Source organism: Rhinatrema bivittatum, chromosome 2 (assembly GCF_901001135.1).
Source record: "Rhinatrema bivittatum chromosome 2, aRhiBiv1.1, whole genome shotgun sequence".
Taxonomy (NCBI): domain Eukaryota; kingdom Metazoa; phylum Chordata; class Amphibia; order Gymnophiona; family Rhinatrematidae; genus Rhinatrema; species Rhinatrema bivittatum.
Genome location: NC_042616.1, coordinates 42,524,053 through 42,550,212, shown reverse-complemented (window position 1 = coordinate 42,550,212; position 26,160 = coordinate 42,524,053). Strand labels below are relative to the sequence as shown.

Genomic DNA, 26,160 nt, shown 5'->3' with positions numbered 1-26,160 from the left:
AAACTAAGTCTATTCCATGTTACCATTGCTAATGGCAGTGGCTATTCTCTAAGTGAACTTAATAGCAGGTAATGGACTTCTCCTCCAAGAACTTATCCAATCCTTTTTTAAATACAGCTATACTAACTGCACAGCTATACTAACTGCACTAACATACTTCTTGCTGTTATGGAGGTTGGTGTTTATGTTTTCTCCAGGCTTATTGAAGTTGCCAGAGTTCCTGCTTCAGACCTTTGTGGACTCACGGAGAGTTTCTAGGGTATCTAATTTGCCTGGATTTTAGCAGAATTAGGCTGTTAATTACTTAAGTAAATTCATTGTTCCATTGCTGGACTAGGACCTCTGGTGGATACAAAGGTTTTGTATTGTCTGATACATAGAGCAGTTTTATTATACTTCCAACACTTGTGATGGAGGAAAGGTTCCTGGATGACAATTTTAATGGAGGGGGGGGGGGGGGCACGCAAGATGGGTTTGATTTGGGATAAGAATGGGGGCTTGGACAATGTAATGGGCCAACCATGTGAGTAGGTTCACTGTAATTGCATTGGGGTCAAGATTGAAGTTCGCAGAATGAAAAAATAGGTCAAGGAAGTAACTGTGCTTGTGAATGGGGACCTCAATTAACTGAGTGAGCCAAGATCCTCCATGTCACAGAGGAATGCTAAGGGTTTGAGAAGAGTCGGGGGCGAGTGCCTGGAGAGTGGTAAATTGTTGCCTTGAAATTTTGTGACTAGGCAGATTTGCCTATTTATTGGAAATTGATTAGATCAAGACCCAGGAAATAAATGAAGATGAGAGCAACCACTCCTCCGTAGCCCATGGGACAGGGGTGTGTAGTATATGAGAAAGCCAGGTGGGCAGAGTTGTGCAGGCGTGACATTGTCACCCTCTCCAATCCAGGTCTCCATAAGGCAGAGTATATGGAGGTCGTACTCTTCAATGAGACTGAGGATGTGATAAGATTTATCATTTGCCAAGTGGGCATTAAGGAGTCAAAGGCTCACAGAAGAGGGAGAGCACTGTGTATCCTTGGTTTAGTTGCAATATTGGAAAGTGACTAGGCAGAGATATTTAGTGTGAATTTGGGTGGCTGTGGGGTTTTCCTACACCATGTCACCTGAATAGGGAGAATGTGTTGAAGCACATTTTGGTGATGTGTAGTGGCATGAGTCCACTTCACCTCTTAATCTTTGATAATATAGTATAAGTACACAACTTCTCCTTGTCTTATTAGGTGGGCTGGGCGCTTCTGGATGAGAGGACTTATTGAGTATAGGTGGAAAATGAAAACCTCATAGTAGAAAGCCTGAACAGATTGGTCATTAAATGGTTACTCACAGCTGGATGGAGAACCAAGGCTTAGAGGATGAAGGAGGAAGAATGAAAGCATTTCCTGGTGCTCTCAAAGTTGCACATAAACAAGGCATGCCCTTTGGTGTCAGGCCCACCTAAGGTGGCCCCTTAAAGGGGCCTTAGCTCAAGAGGGAGGGAGGTGGGGGTGGTCCCAGGGAGGAGCTATCCTATCTACCCTGCATGATTGTAGTCTGCAGGAGGAGGGGAAAGGAGCCATGGGGAGTAGTGGTGGGGGTCTCACCTCCTCATCTCTGTAGGTTCAGAATCCTGCTTCCCTCCATGACTGGCTGCAATGTATCTTCTGGCCCTAAAGGGGCCTTAGCTGGAGTGGGAGGTCCTGGGGAGGAGCTAGCTGATCAGGCCTGCTCCTGCATGATCATGGTGGTGAGAGGAGGGGAAGGGAGCCATGGGGAGTAGTGGTGGGGGTCTCACCTCCTCATCTCTGTAGGTTCAGAATCCTGCTTCCCTCCATGACTGGCTGCAATGTATCTTCTGGCCCTAAAGGGGCCTTAGCTGGAGTGGGAGGTCCTGGGGAGGAGCTAGCTGATCAGGCCTGCTCCTGCATGATCATGGTGGTGAGAGGAGGGGAAGGGAGCACTGGGGAGTGATGGTGGGATCTCCCCTCCTCACCTTTTATCTGTAGGTAATTGGTATCTCTGAGACCAGTGCTAAATCCTTAGCCCAAGGAGTTAATAAGAATACTCAGTGGATTCAGTGACAGACAATACAGGACTGGAAACAGGGAATATCCTTCAAATAGCCCTCATTGACTTTTGTTGTTGGGAATGGCATTGTCCATCTTCATAATTCAGATGGAGCGTAATCTGAAACAGAGTCATAGTAAACTGTTTTTTAACTCTTTATTTATAACATTTATAAAAAAATATAGAAGCAACAAAGCTTGAAAGTAATAAGTCACTGTAGCATAAACCATTCAACATAAGACAAATATCTACATAAGATATAATCACTGAAAACCACAATCACAAACCAACCATAAAAATGGGGTAGTAGGGACCATTGGAACAACCTCTCAAAAAAGGGGAAAAAAAAGAAGAAAGAGGAATAAAGACTGTAAATACTACTATTTATTTGCTACATCTGCAAATTTAAGATACAGGAATGGAAGTCAGGTGCACAACAGACCTACGACAGCAACGTTTTTAACTGATTGGGTTCAAGAAACGAATATCGATTGCCATCTAACTTAAGTCATCTTGAAGGATAATGAAGAAATATTCTCCCCCTATGTCAAAAACATTTTCTCTCAATTGGAGAAAAGCCTTCCTCCTGTTTTGAATTTGTCTTGATACATCGGGGAATATCCACATTTTCTGACCCAAGAACAAGGCATTCCTGCTACAACAAACAATCTCATAATCAAACTTTTGTCCAGATTCGAGGAACAAGAAACCTGCAGGGTTGCCTGCTCTTGCATCTAGGGCCGGCGTAACCATTAGGCGACTGCCAGGGTACGCACGGGCGCCATTTTCAAAAAAATGCTAAAGAAGAGGCAACAAGTCATACAGCACTTGCTAGGTTTGGGGGGGGCTGGAGAGAGAGAGAGCTCTGCAAAAGGGTGATCATAACTTTATATATCTACCACTGTCAGAGGGCACATTCAACTGAGGGTGGGGTTTTTGTGGGGAGGGGCAGTGTTACAGTGGTCTGCCTAGGGCGCTACAGACCCTTGCACCGTCCCTGGTTGGATTATACCCCGAGATAATTCCGGGAAGTCAGTCAGATTTAAAGAGCCTGAGGAAACTTGTAACAACTGAGAATCATTTTCCACTGCTGGTTTTCTCCCCCCCCCCCCCCCAATTAACAAATACATAAGGCATTTTAGTAAAGGAAGACCCATGTTCATCAGAAATACAAAGAATTTCTTTCAAATATTTATTAACTAATTCCTTAGGTTTAAAAAGAGAAGATCAAAGAAAACTAAGCATAATAGAAGAATCATTTACAAGGGCAGATCTGACATCTTGAGGACTAGAACCACGCGACTCAAGATTTTCAATCTTTTATTAAATTCCTCTGAGGCTGCCTGAGACAACAATTTGGCCCTTAATCGCATCCAATGAAGAGGAGAAATTATCCTTTTTTTTTTTTTTTTTTAAAGAGGACTATGACACACTAAACATCCTCAAATCCTATATTTGCCAGTTTCTACAAAAAGGAACCCAACCAGAGAACTCAGTCCATCCACCAATAGGAATTCTGGGGGCTATATCACGCCTCACTTCACCTCCAAAAGCCCCTACGGGAGACTGGGAGTCACTGCCGGGGTTCAGAGCAGGAGGAGGAATGCGGATCTCAGGGGTTAAAGATGAATCTGTCTCATGCTGGCTAAGCACTGTTCCACTTGTGCTGCTACCAACAAGTCTCCTGAGCATAGCACCTTTTGACTGCTATCATCTGGGGAATAGTCATTTGTGAAGAATAAGAGGGTAGAGCACTAACCCGACCCCCTTCTCTTACCCATATCTGAAGCCAGGAAACAAAGCAGGGTAAACTGGAACAGTCAAACTTTCGCAAAAACCAGGACCTAGGGGTACGCAGCTTTGACGCCGCGCACTGGCGCAACACAAGGCATCTTTCTTTATACAACTGAGAGGTGCTGTCCGATGATGTCAAGCTGCAACCGGGAAGCAGTCCAACGCAGGTATTCCAGGCCAGGCAGGAAAAGCAGCAGGTACGAGGGATCTTTCAGCCACATTTTCAAAGTAAACTTGATGTACTCAATAAATCCAGGGTTCATCCTAGACCAGGGCTGGATTTAGGATTTTGGCACTCATAGGCAGACTGCCACAGTGGCACCCTTTTGAAGTTGCATCTGGCAAGCTGCCTTAAAGCCTCCTCTTTGGCCTGAATATTTGGCACCTTCAGAAGCTGTCCCCCTACGTAGTTGCCTATATTGTCTATACCTAAATCTGTGTTCACCTGGAAATTTCAAAGCGATTTATAACACTAGACTGTGTTATACTGAGGTTTAGATTTCTTATAGCTGATCATAATGATGTATTTAGGATGAAGTGATCTGTGGTTCCATGTGCTCCTCTTTTGTTTCCTTCTGTTGTGTCACAGTGTATAAAGTCTCTGGTGCCTTGTCAGAAATGAATTGTTACTGAAGTATTTTCCACACTCGGTATACGTAAATAGTTTTGCTCTTATGTAACTTCTCTGGTGGACTGTAAGGTTTGCCTTTTGAAAACTTTTACCACACTTAGTATATTTGTTTATTAGTGTGGATTCTCTGGTGCCTTATGAGATGCACCTTTTGAGTGAAGCAATGTTCTCACTCAGTACATATAAATGATTTTACTCCTGTGTGAGTTCTCTGGTGAACTTTGAGACTTGATTTCTGAATGAAGCTTTTACCACATTCAGTACATGTGAATGGTTTCTCTCCTGTGTGAATTTTCTGGTGCATTGTGAGGGTCCTCTTCAGGCCAAAACTTTTACCACACTCCGAACATGTGAATGGTTTCTCACACAAGAGAAATGTTTTTTTAATGAAGTATCTTCCACATTTAATACATGATAATGGTCTCTGACCAGTACTGATCTTGTGATGAGGTAGTATTGCTTTGCTTAGGAAGTTGTTCTCATTTTTACAACCTGAAAAGGGTATTTTTTGTGTGTGGATTTTCTGATGAGATGATGGGTTATCCTTTCTACTGAAGCTTTCATCACATTCGGTACATAAAAATAGACTTTCAAAAGTATGAATTTTCCACTGTCTTTTAAGGTTTAACTTCTGAGTGAAGTGTTTAACACAGTCAGAATTTGAAACTGGTCTCTGCTCAGTTTGTATATTTTGGTGTTTTGTGAGATCTGTCTGAAAAAAGGTTTTCTCTCTTTCCTTATAGGAACATGATCTCTTTCCTTCATGACACTTTTTGTAGTGTGCTAGACAACTTTCTCCACATCCAGAAAATGTAGAGAGTCTCTCCCTTATGTGTTTGCTTCCTTCTTCCAGTAATGTTCCCACCTGACTGATGGGTTTCTCAGAGTCTGTACAGGTAGATAATCTTTCTTCAGTGTGAGATCTCTGATGTGATTTCAGAGTTGTAGGATCCCTGAGGAATATCCCACATACATCACATAAATATTTTTGTTCTGTTGTCTGATTTCTCTCCTTGTCCCCTATGTGTGTGACATTACTGGCTCTTTCCTTACACACAGGAGAATTTTTAACTGAGTCTCCTGTTGAATTTCTTTGCTTCTTTTCTGAAATGCTTTGATTTCTTCTATTTCTTCCCCAGTCAAAAGATGAAGAAATATTCTCTCCATCTCTTTCTAATAACATCTTTTTCCCATCTGGATTCTCACTGTCTTTCCAGTGGTGTCTCTCTCTATTATTTTTTCTGGGATCATCTTTCTCTAAACAGAAAAAAAAAATATTGAGCATTATTATGTTTTCTAGAGATACAGAATAAGAGATTTCAGTGAAGTGAGGAGCTCGGATGTACCTAAAATTCAGACTCAGCAGGGAATAAAAACGTTTTAGGTAATGATGGAAATAATTCTGCACTGGGGGACCCCAAGCTCCAGCACAGAACCCCTGACCATGGGATAGGAGCTAGGAGAGTTATCAGGAGTGGTTGTTGAAGCACTTCTTGTTCCTTTATTGAGCAAACCAGTTACATACAGAGGAGATCAAACACTGTAAATCATGCATTGATAATTGTAGGTGGATCCAACCCAAGAGGGAGCAAATCATCTTACAGAAATCAGATCATGGGGCTTTGAGTGTCTGAATTTAGATGTCCTTTTCCAATATGCCTGGTGCCTGTAACAGAAACCCTGTGAATGATTACAAATATCTCCAGAGGAGCTTGTGAAGGGGGTTCTCTGCAGTTGCTCTTTCCACTCTTCAGTTTCACCCTGGTCCCTCTTGTTACTGAACTCACCTGAGCAGCTGTTTTCCCCCATGACTCTTTCCTCTGATTTCGGCTCATCTCTGATGTACGGCTCTTCTCCTTGTTCAATATGGGATATAATATCAGGGGTGATAAGTGGAGAAGCTGTTCCTAGGATAACAACACTGCATTAGGTTTCCCATCACTCTGAGTGAGAGTTGCCTAATTTTAGGAAACTAAAATCTTAACAATTCATATATATACATCAACATTAATGAACAAAAATATTCAAACTTTTGGATACAGAGGCACAGTTCAGATGCCCTGTGCATCTCAGAAAAGGCACATAAACCTTCTTTCCTCATCTTTAAACCCTGGTTGTCACCAGGAAGATTGTAACTCTGTTCACGCATTACATACAAGGGAGCGATTAAATACTGCCATTCTAATACCTCTCACATGTTTCTTTTGCAAAAGGATCTTGTTCATAATAGTGACCATCAAACTAGGAATCATCAGAATTGCTATCGCATTGCAACTCCATTTGCTTTATCTAAAATCATGGGCCAGCGTATATTTGTATATCATGTCACTCATGAATGGCTCTCTTCTTTTTATGTTTTTCTTTTGCTGATAAAAACATGCATTTCCTGTTGTTCTGCCATGTTAGAAAATACCCAGTCACTGACAAAATGTACAAGATGCATATGGTTGACCACCTCCCTGAGGAAGAATGCAGAGTTCGGAACCAGACCTGTGTCATAAAAGGCATTTCATAAAGTGCTGGATTACACTGAACATATAAGTGCACTGTGTGTGTAAGAATTTCATACAGATGATAAGTTTTAGATATATCATTTTTTTATCCGCAAAAGAAAAACATAGAAGAGAAAGCCATTTATAGTAATATGATACAAATATATGCTGACCCATGATTATAGATAAGGCAGCAGGGAGTTACAATGCGATAGCAATTCTGATTGTACCTAGTATGATGGTCACTATTATGAACAAGACCCTTTTGCATAAGATATATGTGAGGGGACTATAGAGTGACAATACATTATGGGTCTCATCTTAAAATGCACAAACATCATTAATCTCCTAAAGTCAGGGGAACAAATGCAAAAAAGCTGTTTCATTTCATCTCTTTTCACTTTGTTTAGTTTCATTCCATTTTAGTATGTGCTAAATAGTTATAGCATACTCTAAAACAATTTAATGTGCTCTTAAAGCACTTAATGCAAACTAAAAGCATTTACCACATGAGAAACAAAATGATTTGACAGAAACAGAAGCCCATCCCCACCAAAAAGCCACTCTGCACCTCCTGCTGGGTATAGGAGTACCGGATACCATCAGGAATTAAGGAAACCATGGTGGTTACACATCTGGAGACAGAACCAACCGTTGCCAGTCCTTTCTCCCGATCTGAAGCAGAAGCCAGGAGAGAGAGAGAGAGAGAGAGAGAGAGAGAGAAGTCAGCCCTTTCCTCTCCACAGACAGCCTGCGAGCGGCTCTTCATGGACTGAAGGTGCCCATGAAGCTGTTCCTACAGCTGGGAGAGGAGAGATCTGGTCAGGCTCTGTCTCTCTCAGCTCTTCCACATCCAGTCTGGGCAAAATTTTCACCTGCAGGAAGCCTGGGGTTTCCTACAATGTTTACTAATTAGGAGAATCATCTACAGAGTCACAGATGTGTACATGAAAATTAAAATCCAATTTAGCTAGTTCCAGAAAGACAAAAGACAGATCCCACCTCCTGATTTCCTCATGTTACTGAACTCTATGATCCCTTCATCTATCAACTATATCACAAGGACAAGTGCCCCTTAAATCTGGTCTCCGCCACCCTTTTGGTCATGTTCTGGATCTCAATTCCCACCTGTCATTTGCTTTCAGTCATTTCATGATGGTAGCAGGCAGTCAGTAAATAAGTACATAGAACTTATCTTTCACCATTAAAGTGTTAATCATACAGGGCAGGAATATTATTATATGAACTGGACATGAGAGAAATGACTAATGAAATTAAGAATGCTCTGATGTTTCATTCTTCCCCCTACCTAAAGCAAAGCCTATTAGATGGAGAGTTTCTGAGAAGAACTGATGAAAAAAAACGATCTTGGTCATTTATTTCAATATGATAAAGAGTACAGCTATTTATGCATAGCAAGGAAAAGCACTGGAAAGCCCCTAGTAGTAGGATTCAGGGAACTTCCGTTTAAATTGCTGAACAGGCTGATATATTCTTCTGATCGTGCTTTTAAGGCTGGCATCGCTGCTCATAACAGGTGTTTTAAATGTGGTCAAATGGCAGCAAGGCTGGGTCATGGATTTTGGGAATGTCCTCTTATTCAGAAACTTTGGGCCACTATATTTCATTCGATGGGGAACTGGTTGGGGGGGGGGGGGGAACATCTATCTGCCATTCGGCGGAGCTATGTCTCTTGGGGATGCCTTCTGAGGACGGGGGCTTGGGGACAGCAGGTAATGATTTTCTTTATAAATGCTGTTTGGTAGGGGAAGCAATGTGTTCTCCTCAGGTGGTTGGAATCAACTCCTCCCACTAGAGACCTTTGGTATTAAAAACTCGATTGCTTGGTTATGTTTGGAATCCAAGTCCGTTAAACTGAAATCTCTTTCCTTTAACTAATACAAAGTATACCGAATTTTAAGTTTTTGAGTGCAGAATTTTAAAATCTTTTGAGCAGAATTCCCCCAGGAGTAATTGTCCCCAGAGTCACCTGTAGAAATGGCTCCCAGCAAGACAAGACCTGCAGTTCGGAAACCCTATGTGAACAAATTGCCACAAAACCACCGTTTTTAAGGTCAGTAACTTCAACGAAAGGCTATTCATCGGTCGAAAAGTGGGGTCCTGCCAAAAAATCCAAAACTAGATTTAGACTCCACAAAGGCACCGGTATCCACAAGGGAGGATGAAGATGCTTCACTCCTTTTAAGAAACAGGCCACATCTGAATGACCCGACAGGAGTCCACCCTTCACCTGACCTCAGAAACAGGCAAGAGCCACCACCTGTACCTTTAATGAATTAAGTGTCAACTCTTTACTCATTCCATCCTGCAAAAATTCCAAAATTATTTATTTATTTATTTATAACTTTTATATACCGGCATTCGTAAAAAAAAACATCATCATGAGCAAGAACAAACGAGGAAGACTAAATGAGGAAGAACCCCTCAAACGAGGAAGAACTAAATGAGGAAGAACCCCTCAATCTTCACACCAAGTCTCAAATACTTGCTAAACCCACATAAAGGCTAAGGAAGAGAAGAACTTCCTCCCTCGAGCAAGGTGGCAGAATATCCATGCTTCAGCAACTGAGCTCTCTCAAAGATCATACATACTGTAAGACAAAATCGAGTCAGATCTTCTGCCATAGCAGATTCCCGTGAGCCAGAAACCGGAAGGGAGAGTCCACCAAGAGTCTTCGCAAATCTGCATACCACGGTCTGCTGGGCCAATCTGTTGACACCAGAAGACCATCCCCATGTGATTCTTGATTCTCCGAATCATTCTGCCCAACCATGAACCATTGGATAAAGGCATTCAGTAGCTTGCTCTCCAGCCACTCCTGTACGAAGACATCGATGCCCAAGGACTTTTGATTTCTCCTGTGACTGAAGAAACAAGGAAACTTTGCATTGCGAGAAGTCGCCAGCAGGTCCAGAAACGGAAGGTCCCAGCAATCCACAACAAGCTGGAATGCCTTGTTTGACAATTCCCATTCTCCTGGATCCAGACTCTGTCTGCTGAGAAGGTCAGCTCTTATATTCTCTTTTCCTGCAATGTGCGAGGCTAAGATATCCTGAAGATGCACGTCCGCCCATTCTATAAGTTGGGCTATTTCCTGCAACACTTGCCAATACTTCAAAAGCCTGCTTAAGGATAGCCTCAATTCTCCTATCCTATGCATCCTTCAAAGCTGCTCCCCCTCCTACAGGGATAGTCGTCCGCTTGGTAACGGCACACACAAGCGCATCCACCTTTGGAAAGCGCAATTGCTCTCTTGCAGCTGGATCCAGGGGGTACAGTCCTTCCAAGGCTCATCTCCCTTTAAAATTAGCTTCCGGGGCACCCCACTCAAGATTAATCAATTCTTGAATGGCCTCTATAAGCAAGAGGCTTTACACAAAGAAATCAAAATAGATCTTTCTTTGGCTCAGACATGGAGTCAGACCCTGGTACTCCCAGCATCTTCAATATCTGGGAAATCAGAGCCGGTAACTCTGACTTCCTTCTTCTCTTCTCCTTTGAAAATTTGTTTAAGTAATCCCTAGTAGGGAGATGCACATCCACCATCTGCTGGAGACGGAGAATACTGGTGGGCTGTTAGTGCAGAGGTATATATACCGTGATGTCAATTTTGCTCCATCTCCATCTGCTGGTAGAGGTGCATAACCCACTGGTTTTGGATCCACCTGTCTATATGCTAAGAAAAGGAGAATTGGAATCAGATGATTTTTATGGTCTAGGGTACTGAATTGCAGACATTATGGAAAAAGTGCAGGACTGCTTCTACGGCCAAGTCCAAAAGCAAAGCACATTCAAACAGCAGCACTGTATGAAATATCAGGAAGACTAATCACTCTGTAAAAATGTTGCTAGCAGTAATTTTGTTGTGAGTTTGACAGTTGCTTGGTTTTGATTTTTAATATTACTACCCTTACCATAAGGCTTGGGGATAACCTGCACAGAGCAGCAGTTACTACCATAAGAAGCTTGCTGGGCAGACCGGATGGACCATTTGGTCTTTTTCTGCCAGGTTAACAGTGCGCTCCAGTGAAGCGCACTGTTAACCCGCGACTGGACGCGCGTTTTTGACACACTAGCTTTACCCCTTATTCAGTAAGGATAACAGCACGTCGAAAACGTGCGTCCAACTCCCCCCGAACCTAATAGCGCCCGCAACATGCAAATGCATGTTGATGGCCCTATTAGGTATTCCCACGCGATACAGTAAGTAAAATGTGCAGCCAAGCCGCACATTTTACTTTAAGAAATTAGCGCCTACCCAAAGGTAGGCGTTAATTTCTGCCGGCGCCGGGGAAGTGCAGAGAAAAGCAGTAAAAACTGCTTTCTGTGCACCCTCCGACTTAATATCATTACGATATAAAGCCGGAGACCCCCAAAAGTTAAAAATTAAAAAAAAAAAAAATTGAAATCGGCCCGCGGCTCGAAAACCGGACATTCAATTTTGCCGGCGTCCGGTTTCCAAACCCATGGCAGTCAGCGGGCTCGAGAACAGACACCAGCAAAATTGAGCGTCGACTGTCAAACCCGCTGACAGCCACCGCTCCTGTCCAAAAAGAGGCGCTAGGGACTTGTTAGTGTCCCTAGTGCCTTTTTGCCACGGGCCTTAATTTAAATAAATTAATTTAGTGAATCGCACGCACAGGAGAGTGGCCTGTGCGCGCGCTGTATCGGCCTGAATGTTAGTAAGTAACCCCTAAACTGAGGGGTACACAGACCTCTAAGGATACTGGGATAACCCAGAGGGGAACTCAACCAGCAACAATGGGGAACAGGTTTCCATTGGGAAAATCAGTCCTAAGAGACTGTTATCCCAAGAATAAAGAAGGCTTCACCAGGCCAAGGATCGAATCTAGGCTCTGGAAGCTTGTACAACCAGCCCTTACATGCCCACAGATAAAGGAGATAGAAACTACTGGCAATTGCCTGAGGCCACACCTACTGTATAACCCAGAGTGAGGGCATAAAAGAGGTGTGTCCTCTGTCTCCATCAAACGAGGCATAAGAACTGGTCTAGCAGGAAGGAAAGAAACTTTGTTTTGGCAGAATTAAATATAAGTTTCTTATAACCCACCGACAAAGCCTCATGTGACATCCATTCTATCCTCAATATAACCCAGTGACACAGCCACATGCGACATCCGTTCTACCATCAGTATAACCCACTGACACAGCCCCGTGTGACATTCATTCTACCCTCAATATATCCCACAGAAACAGCTACATGTGACATCCATTCTATCCTCATTACAACCCGACACAGGCACATGTGACATCCATTCTATCCTGCTATAACCAATACAGTCTATTACTAACTTTTTACACACTGCTCATGTTGCTTTTGCTCCATATATTCAGATGACAGAAAGCCAATTTATCGCGTCAACCCCGTGTACATTTTCTCACTTTTTACCACCTCACGCCAGGAAACTCACACTCAGAAGCTGAGTCTTTTTCATGATGTCCTAGGGCTGCTTACCCAGAGAGATGAGGGTCTGATAATTCTCCTTCATCACCTCCTTGTAAAGCTCCTTCTGCTGTTCTTCTAAATCCTCCCACTCCTCCTGGGAGAAATAGATGGCGATGTCCTCGAAGGTTACTGGGACCTGAAACACAAAGCCTTCCACACTCAGCACCTTCTGCATCCCCTCCATCAGGAGGCCTAGCAGGATAAGGAAGAGTTTTCTTCGTATTTGCTAGCAGTAGCAGAAGAGTAAATTCTGCATCGAGTTTATTAATTCTGTGACCAAATATTTTAATTCTGCAGCACACTCGCATGGATTTGCATAAATTAAATATGTAAATCTATTTTACATTATAAAAAACTTTTTTCAACTTTTCCGCAGTATCTACATATTTTTTTTTATTATTTTGAACATATGGAATACTGGAAAGAATTATATAAATTAGACCAATGTCTGTGGGTTCTTTCTTCTCTAGGTAGTTATGGGATATGGATTCATACAGGTTTGTTGATATTCTGTAAATTGTTTAATGTACTCATATATGTTGTATTGCATACCACCAAGAACCTTGGATTGCACAGTTTATAAATATTTTAAATAAAATAGTAACTTCACAACATGGATGAAAATGTGACTATCTCAGAAGAGTTAAAAAACTAGAAACATCAGTTTATTATTTTAAGGGAAAATACTTCCCCCCAAAAATTGAGAAATTACTTACTTGATAATTTCGTTTTCCTTAGTGTAGACAGATGGAGTCAAGACCAATGGGTTATATGCTCCCCTGCTAGCAGATGGAGACAGTCAGGTTTCTAAGCTGATGTCTCCTTAGATACACCCCTACAGTAACCTCAGCCCTTCAGTATTCTCTTCAAAAGCCATTGTGGACATACTATTGAAAAAAAACCAAAACTTGATTAGAACTTAATTAAAACCAACTTGACTAAAAACGGATAGCCGTAACTGTATTCAACCAAAACAAACACTGAACCCCAAGTAAGATTATACATGCCCTGATCTAGAGATTGGGCGACGGCTTGGAATCAATATTCATTTTACAGACGATTCCTTGGCACTGTTCTTGGGCAGCTGTGGGTGGGAGGCCGAGTCATCTCTCTCACTAAGGAAAACGAAATTATCTGGTAAGTAATTTCTCCATTTCCTAGCATGGAGCCAGATGGACCTAGAACCAATGGGATGTACAAAAGCTACTCCCGATCGGGGCGGGAGGCTGCCTGAGGTCCGTTGGCACCACCCTTGCAAAGGCTGCGTCCTCTCGGGCCTGAACGTCCAGGCGATAGAACCTGGAGAAGGTGTGCAAAGTAGACCACATCGCCGCTTGGCAGATGTTGACAGAAGACAGCAGTTTAGCTTCCACCCAGGATACTGCCTGAGCCCTAGTGAAATGAGCTTTAATCTGAAAGAGTAATGGCTTTCCTGCCTCTACATAAGTTCCCGTGACCACCTCCTTGATCCAGCAAGCTATGGTAGCCCGTGAAGATGGTTCGCTCTGTCTCCTTCCACTGTGAAGGACAAACAAGTGGTCCGTCTTGTGCACCGGTTCTGAAACTTCCAGATTCCGCTCCAAAAGCCTACTGACATTTAAATGGCAGAGGAAGCAGTATTCTTCCGTGTCCTTGTGCCTATCTAAGGATGGCAACGAAATGGACTGATTCACATGAAACTCCTAGACTACCTTGCGCAAGAAGGATGGAACGGTATGAAGTTGTAACGCTGCTGGCATCATCTGGAGGAATGGTTCCTGATACAACAATTCCTATAGTTCAGAGGTGCAACGAGCCGAGCATATCGCTATCAGGAACACCATTTTCAGGGTTAACAAGTGTAAGGACAGACTGCACAACAAAAGGAGGGCCCTGCCAAAAACTCCAATACTAGATTAAGATTCCACAAGGGAACCGGCCACTGTAGGGGTGGCCGGAGGTGCTTTACCCCTTTTAGAAAACAGGCCATGTCTGGATGCGCCGACAGGCGGGTTCTGTTCACCTCACCTCTGAAACAGGAGAGCGCCGCTACCTGGACATTCAATGAGTTAAGGGACAACCCTTTATTCAAGCCGTCTTGTAAATATTCCAGAACCAGAGGTATTTTGACAGTCCGGGGGGTGGGGAGGGGGGGGCAACATCGCATTCCTTGCACCAGACCTTAAATATTCTCCAGACCCGCATATACACTAAGAACGTCAAGAACTTCCGTGCGTGGATCAAGGTGGTAATTACTGCCGCTGAATATCCATGCTTCATGAGGCGAGCCCTCTCAAGGGCCAAACCATAAGATAAAATTGAGTCGAATTCTTGTGAAGAACTGGACCTTGCTGTAGCAGGTCCCTGTGCAATGGGAGGCACAGGGGTTCTTCACCAGAAGTCTCCAGATGTCTATACACCATGGGCACCTGGCCCAATCCGGAGCCACTAGGAGGACTAATTTCTTGTGGCACTCAATACTACGAATGACCCTGCCCAGCAGGGGCAATGGAGGGAAGGTGTATAGTAAGTCCTCTTCTGGCCAGGTCTGAACAAGGGCATCGATCCCCAGGAACCGCTGATCTCTTCTGCGACTGAAGAATCGGGAAACCTTTGCATTGTGAGATGCGGCCAGCAGGTAAATGGACTGGAGGCCCCAGCGATCTACCAACAGCAGAAAGGGTCTAGCCAACAACGCCCATTCTCCTGGATCCAGACTCTCCCTGCTTAGAAAGTCTGCTCTGATGTTGTCTTTTTCTGGATGTGGGAGGCCGAGATCATCTGTAGATTCAATTCTGCCCATTCCATAAGGAAATCTATCTCCGACACTTGCTGGCTCTTGATTCTCCCCGGCGGTTAATGTAGGCTACCGCTGTTGCATTGTCCGACATCATGCGGACCGCCTGATCCTGGAGTATGTGGCTGAATTGTAGACACTCCAATCTGACTGCCCGGGCTTCCAGGTGGTTTATGTTCCAGATCACTTCTTCCTGGGTCCAATGTCCCTGGGCTCACGTCTGTCATGAGGACCAGCCAGTTTGGCGGGGACAGGATTACACCCTTGCCCAGGTGAGCTTCCTGCAGCCACCACTTGAGCCGAAAACATACTTCCATCGGTAGGTGGAGGTGAAGCCAATAGTCTTGAGACAGCGGATTCCAATATGAGAGCAGGGAGCGCTGAAGTGGCCGCATGTGTGCCCTCGCCCACGGTACTACCTCCAGGGTTGATGCCATCAAACAGAGGACCTGAAGATAGCACCACATCTTGGGGTGTATCATGCTTGTCAACCGACGCACTTGGGATATCAATTTCCTTATCTGCGAAAGTGGGAGGAAGACCTTGCCTTGCTTGGTGTCGAACCGGTCTCCCAGATATTCCAATTACTGGGAGGGCTTGAGGCTGCTTTTGTCGATATTTACAACCCAATCAAGCTCCTGAAGCAGGGACATCACCCTGCTGATCACCTGGAGACTCTCTTCCCAAGACTTCAGCCGGATCAACCAGTCGTCCAAGTACAAGGCACAACTCTTTCCTCAGTGCCGTCACTACGATCATCATAATCTTGGAAAATGTTCTGGGGGCAGTGGCCAGGCCGAAGGGCAATGCCTGGAACTGATAACGGTGGCCCAGTACCACAAAACGTAGGAAACGCTGATGTTCTTGCTGGATTAGAATATGGAGGTAAGCCTCAGAGAGGTCCAGGGAGGTTAAGAACTCTCCCGGTTGTAGGGCCATTATCACGGAGTGCGGAGTTTCCACGCGGAAATGAATTACCCGTAGGTGTTGGCTGACATTCGAATTCCAGGGTGGGGTGAAAAGAACCTTCCTTCTTGGGTACAATGAAATAGATGGAAAAACGCCCCAAATTTTCCTGGGGTGCTGATACTGGAATTATAGCCCTCAATTTGAGAAGCCTTATCAAGGTAGACTCCACTGCCTGCTTCTTGTGCTGGGACTGGCAAGGAGACATCACGAACATGTCCCGAGGAGTGCTGCGAAATTCCAGTACATATCCTTCTCGTATGACATCCAGTACCCATTTGTCTAACGTGATCTTGACCCACTTCTGACAGAAGAGGAATAGTTGACCCCCTACCTACTTGTTCCATGGATGGGTTTGGCAAAACTTCAATGGGGAGTTTGGGCTAAACCTGAATTCGAACCTGCCCCTCTCTTGGGCTGTCGGCTCTGAAAGGACTGAGACCTCCACGAGGACAGAGGTCTCTGAAATGCAGTTTCCTTAGTGCCGAAAACACTGGGTGCTACTGGATCGACTCCTCATAGGTGAGGGGCGCCGGGACTGCTTTTCTCTTATCTTCCGGTAGCCAGGGCACTGGAGATTCACCCCACTTACTGGCCAGCTTTTCCAATTCACTTCCGAAGAAGAGTGATCCCTTAAAGAACGTGTCTGCTGGCCAATTTTGCAGCCATAGCAGACTTCTGGCCACTATCACTGAGGCCACTCGTCTGGCCAAGGTACGGACTAGGTCAGTGCCCACGTCAGCTAAAAAGGTAATGGCAGGTTCCATAGCTTCTCTGGAATACTGCCCCCGAGTCATCCACCTTACTAGAGAGGAGCAGGCATGAGCAAGCCACCAGGGCACAACAGGAAGCAATCTGAACGTCATTGCTTTTGTGTCAAAACTTGCTTAAGGATGGAGTCCATCCGCCTATCATGCACATCCTTTAAGTCCACTCCTCCCTCCACTGGGATAGTTGTTCGCTTCGAAACAGCACAGGCCAGTGCATCCACTTTAGGAAAGTGCAGATGTTCCCTCACTGCCGGATCCAGTTGGGTATAGCGCTTCTAATACTCGACCACCTTTAAAACTCGCTTCAGGGACATCCCATTCCAGGTCAATCAATTCCTGGATGGCTTCCAGTACTGGAAAACAGCAAGAGGCTTTCTGTGGAAACACCAGAATGGGATTCTTCTTAGGTTCTGTCATGGAGTCCACCCCAGGAACTCTAACCATCTTCAGAGTCTGGGAAACCAGGGCCAGCAATTCGTCTCTATGGAAAAACGTAACATGGTCCGATATGGTTCTAAACCTGGAGGGATTTCTCCATTTTCCAATGAATCTGGATCCCCTTCTTCGACGGTGCTGTCCAAGTCCCTGCCAGAAACACCCTCGGTGAGGCGAGGTATGTCTCGAGGTCTGCTGATAGGGCTAGGGTTCCAACTGGACAGGGGCAAGTGAAGCCGACTGCGCCTGTATGAAGGTTTGAAGGCCTTGAAAAAATTCCACCCAAGAGAAGGCTGCCAGGTCCATACCTAGCCCAGGAAGAACTGGAGTAGGTGCCATGAATTTCATTCTCCTACGGAAGACCCAGCCCCGGGATTATTCAGATCTAGCGTGCTTCCGGTTAAGGTTGTGGCTGACCCATCCTTAGAATGGGAAGAACCGGGCTTGGTAAAGTCTGGGGAAGTCAACTCTCCCTGGGCCTCCTCACAGTGCTAACATAAGTAAGAATCCAGGTCAGACTGAGTAGCCCTAACATGACAAGCAGCGCAGAGACGGGCGGATTTTAAAAGCCCTGCTCGCGTAAATCCGCCCGGATTTACGCGAGCAGGGCCGGCGCACCTATTTTGCATAGGCCGCCGGCGCGCGCAGAGCCCCGGGACGCGCATAAGTCCCGGGGTTTTTTTTTAGGGGGCGTGTCGGGGGCAGGGCCAAACGACACAGCGTTTTGGGGGCGGGACGCGGTGTTTCGGGGGTGGGCCCGGGGGCGTGGTTTCAGCCCGGGGCATTCCGGAACCGCCCCCAGGTCGGGTCTTGGCGCGCCAGCAGCCCGCTGGCACGCGTGGATTTACATCTCCCTCCGGGAGGCGTAAATCCATGGATAAAGGTAGGGGGGGGATTAGAGAGGGCCGGGGGGGTGGGTTAGGTAGGGGAAGGGAGGGGAAGGTGAGGGGAGGGGAGGGCGAAAGAAAATTCCCTCTGAGGCTGCTCCGATTTCGGAGCGGCCTCGGAGGGAACAGAGGCAGGCTGCATGGCTCGGCGCACGCCGGCTACCCAAAATCGGCAGCCTTGCACGCGCCGATCCAGGATTTTATAAGATACGCGCGTATCTTATAAAATCCAGCGTACTTTTGTTTGCGCCTGATGCGCCAATAAAAGTACGCGATCGCGCTTTTTTAAAAAATCTACCCCAGAGAATGGCACTTATGTTTCTTTGCTGCCGGAGCCATTAGAGATGGCAGTTGCTAATCCAGCTGGCTCGTGCTTGTAAACTTTTGTGCGCGCAGATTTTGGGCACTTAAGCATGCCACGGCGAGGCGCATGCACAGCGTGTGCGCTCCAGAATTCTGCGCCTAAGTAGTGTGCGCGTACGACTGCTCGCGAAGTTGTGCGCGTATGTATGTGTGCGACATTGTGTGAGCAGAGTCGGCATGGGCCATGCGTACCAACGCTGTATGAAGGGCAATGCAAGGAGCACAAAACCACGCGCAAGATGGCGCCAATGCAGCCTACCACATGGTGTGCTGACAAAACCTGAAGTGGGGCCATTCAACCCCCTCGGATGTCCACTTCCCTTACACCAATGGATCGGGAATGACGTTGGTATGGAGTAAGTCTTACCGAAACCTCTCCAACGTTTTTGAATGGGAAATCTTTTTTTTTTTTTTAAACTTAGCCAGGCTCGGTGCTTACTGGCTGAGATGGTCTCTGGCTGCAGAGGGAGAGGGCTTTGGCCATCACCACTGCACTCGGCTTCCTGCACCTGCTGCTTTTCAGCTGCTTCAGCAGCAAAGCCCATGCCAGGAACCGGCTTCCAGACCAAGGCACACCTCTGAGGGATTTCGGAAATCGCCTCAGGTATTTTCAACTGAGGAAGGGACCTTTAGGTATCACCGCAGGAGAGCGGGGCTTGATCTTTCTCCCAATTTAAAGATGGAATTTTTTCTTCTAAAATGTATATCAATCCTGGTAGGGAAAGCACATCCACATCTGCTAAGAGACGGAGAGATACTGAAGGGCTGAGGTCACTGCAGGGGTGTATCTAAGGTGACGTCAGCTTTGAAACCGGACTCCGTCTCCATCTGCTAGCAGGGGAGCATATAACCCATTGGTCCTGAGTCCATCTGGCTACACACTACAATGCTTTCTATAGGAAAGAGTTGCAGGATGTAGGAAACTGACCAGCGCTCCATTACAAAACCCCTCACCCTCCACACCCCGAACACTCTTCCAGTACTTTGGTCCAAAACTACATAGACAGAGATAAATATCTGAAGCAGCTGGTGAATGGTGACAGCAAAAGGAATCTTCAAAGCCACTTCTCCTACCCTTCAACAGTTCTATATCCCCCAAACATCACATAGAATCTCACCCTCACATACAGCCATTTCACCTCCCCATACCTAAACCCAGACCCGTACAAAGGCATCACAAACACACCTCTTCCCAACCACACCCAGAAATACTCAAACATCCCCAAGCACCACCACACTAAGATACCCAGAAACACCCTAACATCCATCCATCTCGCCTCATGCACCCACATATACTCACTCTCACCCTCATAAACATACCTCCAGTCACACAGTATACATGCACAAGTCCTCCAGCCACAGATTTACCACATTCCTCCACATATACAACCCAACACATTTCCCAATTACACCATCCCAAAATACCCTCTCCTGACACAAACCTAAACATCACTTTGGAAGGTCCCAATGTGTGTTTTCTGCACCCCAGGTCTGCTCGGGGTCCTATTAAAGTCAGGGCTGACTCTGCACTGTTGCAAGGTAGAAAGCTGCAGCAGGGTTTGTATAGAGAGGGCAGGAGGTTTGGGGGCAATCTCCTACCTGGGCAGAAGCTCCTGCAGGCATTTTCCTCTCTGCTTTTGCTGCTTTCAGAATTTGACATGAATTGGGGGCTCTTTCTCTGGTTGGGGAAGAGAGGGAGCGCCAGCTGAAAGGTTGCGCAGAAAAGAGTCTTCCCTTCCTGGCCGGGTTCTTTCCCTAGAAGCGGAGCGGCTCCGCCTCTTTGCCCTGCGCACACTGATGATGTCATGAGATAAAAGGGGGGACGAAGTTGTAAACTGAGATCCAGCAATGCTGGCGAAAGGCTGTGGGGGCACTCACACTCTGAACATTTTCCGTATATATAAAACCTGCAAAGAATTAAAAAAGAAAATTATCGATCTTTTTTTAATGTGGAGAGAAAAAATGCAATTGTTTAAATTAAAATTCTGGAATTTTCTTGGATATAGGTTTGTACGTGTGTGTCCTTCCTTCCATTCCTGTTTCATTGTATTCATTCTATCTTACCCGTTTCTATTGGTGCTTCCCTTAAGTGGATGGGCACTTTGAAGGGATAAATTTAAAGAAATGTATTTATTTAATTTCATATCTCTTGTCCCCTGTTCCAGGCGATGAACAAGAAGCCACATTTAAAATATTACTAATTTCATCAAATATTTATGACTACAATTTTACAAATAAAACTTAGAAAATCAATAAATACAACACAAATTAAACAGAAATGTAAGGGGGGTATTTATTTTATGATTTGTTTTCATTTAAGGGGATGTGAGACTTGGGTTTGTAAACTTTTCAGGAAAGGCAGTTCAAAGTGATTTCCTAGTTCAAAGCTGAGCAGGACAGACACAGTCCTTCCAGACCTATTCAGTAATGGAGCATGGGAAGGGGAAGGTATACAACTACTTTAAACAAAAGAAAGTGGCTGGTGTGAACTCTCTTGCTCTCCTAAGTCCACACATATGCAAACTCTTCACACTTTTCCTCCTCATTCCAATGATTTTTCATCTCTAGCTTGCTGCAGTGATCAACCCCCCAATCCATTCTTCACCCACCAGTACTGAATGTCTTAAAAGCTTTAGTCAAAATGGACAACTCACAAGCCACAAGAAAATTCACACATGTGAGAAACCATTTGCATGTGCTGAATGTGGTAAAGATTCAGAGAAAAGTCAAAATGCAAAGGACATTGGTGAGAGACCATTTCCAGGTCCTGAGTGTGTAAAAGATTCAGTGCTAAAGCAAAACTCAGGAGACACCAGAAAGTCCATATCATTGAGAAACTATTTTCATGTTCTGAATGTGGTAAAAGATTTCGAGACAAGACCAATCTTACACGCTACCAGAAAATCCACACAGATGAGAATTCATTTGCATGGTGGTGCCATCTTGTGTGCATCTCATATTGCCTGCCATAGAACGTTGGTATGCACAGTACGTCGGCTCTGCGCACACTCCGCATGCATAATGTCGTGCGCATACTTATGCACACAATAAAGTAAGTGCAGCATAGAGGAAAAGCCAGGTGCACAGGCTGTGCATGCGCCTCACCGCACCCCACCTAGGCGCTCAAAATTTGTGCACATAAATTTTTAAGCTTGAGCCAATCAAATGCATAGTTACTGCTGCCAATGGCACTGGCAGTCAAGAAACATAAGCACCTTTTCTCTGAGCTGTTTGTCATATTAGGGCTTCTCAGCCTGACCTGGATTCCAACTTGTGTCAGCACTGAGGAAGCCCAAGGGAATTTTGCCTCCCTGGACTTTGCTTAGTCCGGCTACTCCTATTCAGATGTTGGATTGGTATCCTTAATTGGAAGTACTCTGGCTCTGAGTAACCCCTTGGCTGGGTCGTCCATGGGAGAGGAAAACTTGGCTGGGCCTACCCCAGTTCTCCCTGGGCTAGGCATGGACCTGGCGGCCTTTTCTTGGGTGGAATTTTTCCAGAGACCACAGGCCTTTGTACAGGCGCAGTCGTCTTCCCCGCTTGCCCCTGTCTAGATGGGACCCCATCTGACCCCCTCTCCCTCACCCATTCCTGTTGGCAGACCTCGAGGCATGCCCCGCCTGACTAAGGGTATCCCTAGTGGGGACTCTGATGGCACAGATGAAGAGCAAGATCCCTTGGAAGAAGGGAAAATTCTCCTGGGATTAGAACTGTATCGAACCATGTTACGATTCTTTCATAGAGATGAATTGCCGATCTTAGTTTCCTAGACCCAGAAGATGCTGAGAGTTCCTGGAGTGGAATCTGACAGAACCAAAGGCATGGACATTGTTAAAAAAAAATACCATCCTAGAAGCACAGTCCAGATGTATTCCATGCATTAAGAAAGTAGGAAGGAAGGCAAAACAATTACCAGCATGGTTAAAAGGTGAGGTGAAAGAGGCTATTTTAGGCAAAAGCTCTTCATTCAAAAATTGGAAGAAGGATCCTTCAGAAGAAAACAGGATAAAGCATAAGCATTGGCAAGTTAAATATAAGACATTGAGAAGACAGGCTAAGAGAGAATTTGAAAAAACGTTGGCCATGGAGGCAAAAACTCACAATAAAAACTTTTTAAAATATATCCGAAGCAGAAAGCCTGCAAGGGAGTCGGTTAGACCATTGGATGATCAAGAGGTTAAAGGGGAACTTAGAGAAGATAGGCCATCATGGAAAGATTAAATGATTTCTTTGCTTCAGTGTTTACTGAAGAGGATATTGGAGAGATACCTGTTCTGAAGAAGGTTTTCATGTGTGATAATTCTATCATTAAAATCATCTGATGAACCTGAAGATTGGAAGATGGCCAATGTATCCCCTATATTTAAAAAGGGATCCAGGGGTGATCCGGGAAACTATAGACCGGTGAGTTTGATGTCAGTGTTGGGAAAAATTGTGGAAACTGTTATAAAGAATAAAATCACAAAACATTTAGATAGACATGGTTTGATGGGACACAGCCAACATGGATTTACCCAAGGGAAGTCTTGTTTCACAAATCTACATTTTTTTTTGAAGGGGTGAATAAACATAGGGACATTGGTGGTATTGTTATGATTCTGCCCTCATGGGCAGCCTCTTACCTTCTCTCAGGCCGATTCAATAAAAGTCACGGGAGAGCAGGCAAGCACCTGCTCTCCCGGAACACGCACAGGCCACTCTCCTTTGCCCACGATTCAGTATTTAAATGAGGGCCCACAGTAAAAAGGCGCTTAGGACACTGGCGTGCCCCTAGTGCCTTTTTTGACAGGAGCGGCAGCTGTCAGCGAGTTTGACAGCCGACGCTCAGTTTTGCCGGCGTTGGTTCTCAAACCCGCTGACAGCCACGGGTTCATAAACAGGACACCAGCAAAATTGAGTGTCTGATTTTCAACCCACGAGCCGCAGGCCGATTTAAATGTTTTGTTTTGTTTTTTAATTATTTTTTACTTTGGGACCTCCAAAATAATATTGTCATGATATTAAGTTGGAGGGTGTACAGAAAAGCTGTTTTTTACTGCTTTTCTGTACACTTTCCCGGTGTCGGCAGAAATTAACACCTACCTTTTTGTAGGCACTAATTTCTGAAAGTAAAATGTGTGGCTTCGCTGCACATTTTACTTAGTGAATCGCGCGGGAATAACTAATAGGGCCATCAGCATGCATGTGCATGTTGCGGGCGCTATTAGTTTCGGGGGGGTGGACACACATTTTTGACGCGCTATTACCCCTTACTGAATAAGGGGTAAAGCTAGCGCATCGAAAACGCATGTCCAAACGCAGGTTAACAGTGCGCTCCGCTGGAGGCCACAGTCCCCGGTCTTCCTTGCGGCTGGAGCCGCTCCTCAGTCTGCCCTCTGTGGCTTGAGAGCTGCCGACAACGCTGGGCCTGTTCCTCAGCCCCACCCTGCTCTTTGGTGTTAGCAGCAGCATGGCCGCTGGCCATGGTGCTGCACAACTTCCTGCTCCCTGTTCCTAAGGTGCGGGCGCACCTCTTCACAAGATTTAAAGGGCCCGCGGCCGGATATGCCCCGGGCCCCACCTGATGATTATTTCCTGTCTCAGCCCTATAAAAGGGCTTCTCCATCACTTCTGCCTTGCCTTGCATTGGAGTTTCTTGCTCCTGGAAGTCTCGCCTTCCAGCACTCCGTCAGGTCTTTGTTCCTTGTTTTTCATTGGAGCTCCATGTCCTGTCTCGCCTGAGTCTTCGTTGTTTCCTGTGTCTTCATGGTTTCCTGATGTTCCATGTGTTCATGTTCCGAGGTTCCCAGTAGAGGCTTCCTGATGTTCCACTTCCTGATGTTCCAGACTTCCTCATGTTCCGAAGTTCCGCTCCTTCGCTTGTTCGAGTCCTCTTGACCCTCCAGCTCTGCTGGTTCTCCAGATGACACCTTGTTGGGGTAAATCCGTGTCGTCGGTTCCTGTCCTCGTCATTGGAGTCTCATCTCGGCTGGATTCCCTTCCTGTGCTTGTCCCGCTCTCTGCATGGTCCGTGACCAGCCTCTCCAGGTTGTGTAAGGTGCGCAGTGGACAGTGTGGACCATGACCAGCCCATTGGGTCCGCCCATGTCGGTGGGCTGTGTAGGGCGCCCTGAAAGACAGTGCCAATGTCTGAACCTTCCAAGCTCCTCATCTCGTCCAGAGTCTTCCAAGCTCCTTGTCCAAATCCAGAGTCTTCTTGTCAACATCTTGAGTCTTCTGTGTCACAAGGTCTCTGTCTGCCCTCATCCTCAGTCCGGTCTGCTGCTTCTTGCCGATATCCAGCGGCAGGTCTGAAAGGGCTGTGAACGGTCAGAGGACTGTTCACTAACCAACATAGTATTGTTGGCTTCCAGAAGCATGCAGGTCCGGCAGAGGGTCAGACTTTGTTTTCACCCATGCTGGGACATGCCTCGCCAACCCTCGGTGCTGTCTTGGATTCTTCTGGGGTCGTGCCGAGGTCCATGGGCACACAATCCCCTCAAATGGGATCGCTCTCCTAGCATTCCCTCACATAACAGTATGCAAGGCCATGTGACCGGTGAACCTGTTCCTGTGATGGACTTGCCTTGTTCCTGGAGTTTTGCTTCAGAGTCTTTGTCTTGAGTTATTCCTGGACTTGTATTTGGACCTAAAACTTTTTTGTTTCATGACTTCCTTCTTACGACCTGCAGGAGGCGCCTGCGTCCAGACATTTTTTCCACCTTTTTCCAGGTTGGGGTTTTTACGACCTGCAGGAGGCGCCTGCACCCCACCTGGTTTGCTGGTTCCAGTTGTTCCCACCCTGGGTCCCTCCCAGGTCTTTTCTGAAGTTTCTTGTGTTTTTTGTCTGGTTTCTTGTGCTTCTTGTGTGTTCCTATGCTCTTTGTTTTGTTTGTTTGCTTGTGTCTTGTTTGTGCTGTTTTCCCCTTGTTTGTGCTGTTTGCTGTTTTGTTTCTTTGTGATGTTCACTGTTCTGTTTCTTTGTGCTGTTCGGTTGTTTCTGCTGTTCACTGTTCTGTTTCTTTGTGCTGTTCGCTGTTCTGTTACTTTGTGCTGTTTTGCCTTCTTATTTGTGCTGTTTTGCCTTTGTTTCATGTCTGCAGATTCCTGTTTTGGTTTCGCTTCAGTCCCCGGAGTTACCAGCTTCCATTTTTGGACCCTTGATTTCCCCCTGTTCGGTATGGACTGATACCTTATACCCTCTAGCTGTTGTTATGAGGCTTGAGGAGGGGGTACTGTTGTGATTCTGGCCTCATGGGCAGCCTCTTACATTCTCTCTGCCTGCCCCGCAGTCCGGAGGCCGCAGTCCCTGGTTTTCCTTGCAGCTGGAGCCGCTCCTCAGTCTGCCCTCTGCGGCTTGAGAGCTGCCGACAACGCTGGGCCTGTTCCTCAGCCCGCCCTGCTCTTCGGCGTAAGCAGCAGCATGGCCGCTGGTCATGGTCCTGTACAACTTCCTGCTCCTAAGGCATGGGCTACGCCTCTTCACAAGATTTAAAGGGCCCGCGGCCAGATATGCCC

General features: G+C 45.8%; 1 protein-coding gene across 2 annotated transcripts; it reads right to left on the bottom strand.

Annotated features, from left to right (window-relative positions):
- Positions 1–3,420: 3,420 nt before the first annotated feature.
- LOC115085970 (gastrula zinc finger protein XlCGF57.1-like) lies at positions 3,421–26,049 on the bottom strand. Of its 2 annotated transcripts, none has more exons than XM_029592551.1 (5): positions 25,913–26,049; positions 20,263–20,570; positions 12,476–12,602; positions 6,273–6,392; positions 3,421–5,742 (listed from the first exon to the last, which is right to left on the bottom strand). In XM_029592551.1, the coding sequence occupies exons 2-5, from the start codon at positions 20,284–20,286 to the stop codon at positions 4,655–4,657; spliced, it is 1,359 nt and encodes a 452-aa protein (XP_029448411.1). In that variant the 5' UTR covers positions 20,287–20,570; positions 25,913–26,049; the 3' UTR covers positions 3,421–4,654. The 2 variants fall into 2 exon arrangements, with proteins under 2 accessions (XP_029448411.1, XP_029448412.1); XM_029592552.1 differs by having other exon boundaries at positions 6,273–6,386.
- Positions 26,050–26,160: the final 111 nt, after the last annotated feature.

Excerpts from the sequence above, each read along its gene's own strand:
- LOC115085970 (XM_029592551.1), bottom strand. The coding sequence starts at position 20,286 with ATGCCTGCAGGAGCTTCTGCCCAG. Across the intron at positions 6,393-12,475 it reads TCAGACCCTCATCTCTCTGG|GAACAGCTTCTCCACTTATC; the intron begins GTAAGCAGCCCT and ends TTGTTATCCTAG. Across the intron at positions 5,743-6,272 it reads GGGGGAAAACAGCTGCTCAG|AGAAAGATGATCCCAGAAAA; the intron begins GTGAGTTCAGTA and ends TTTTCTGTTTAG.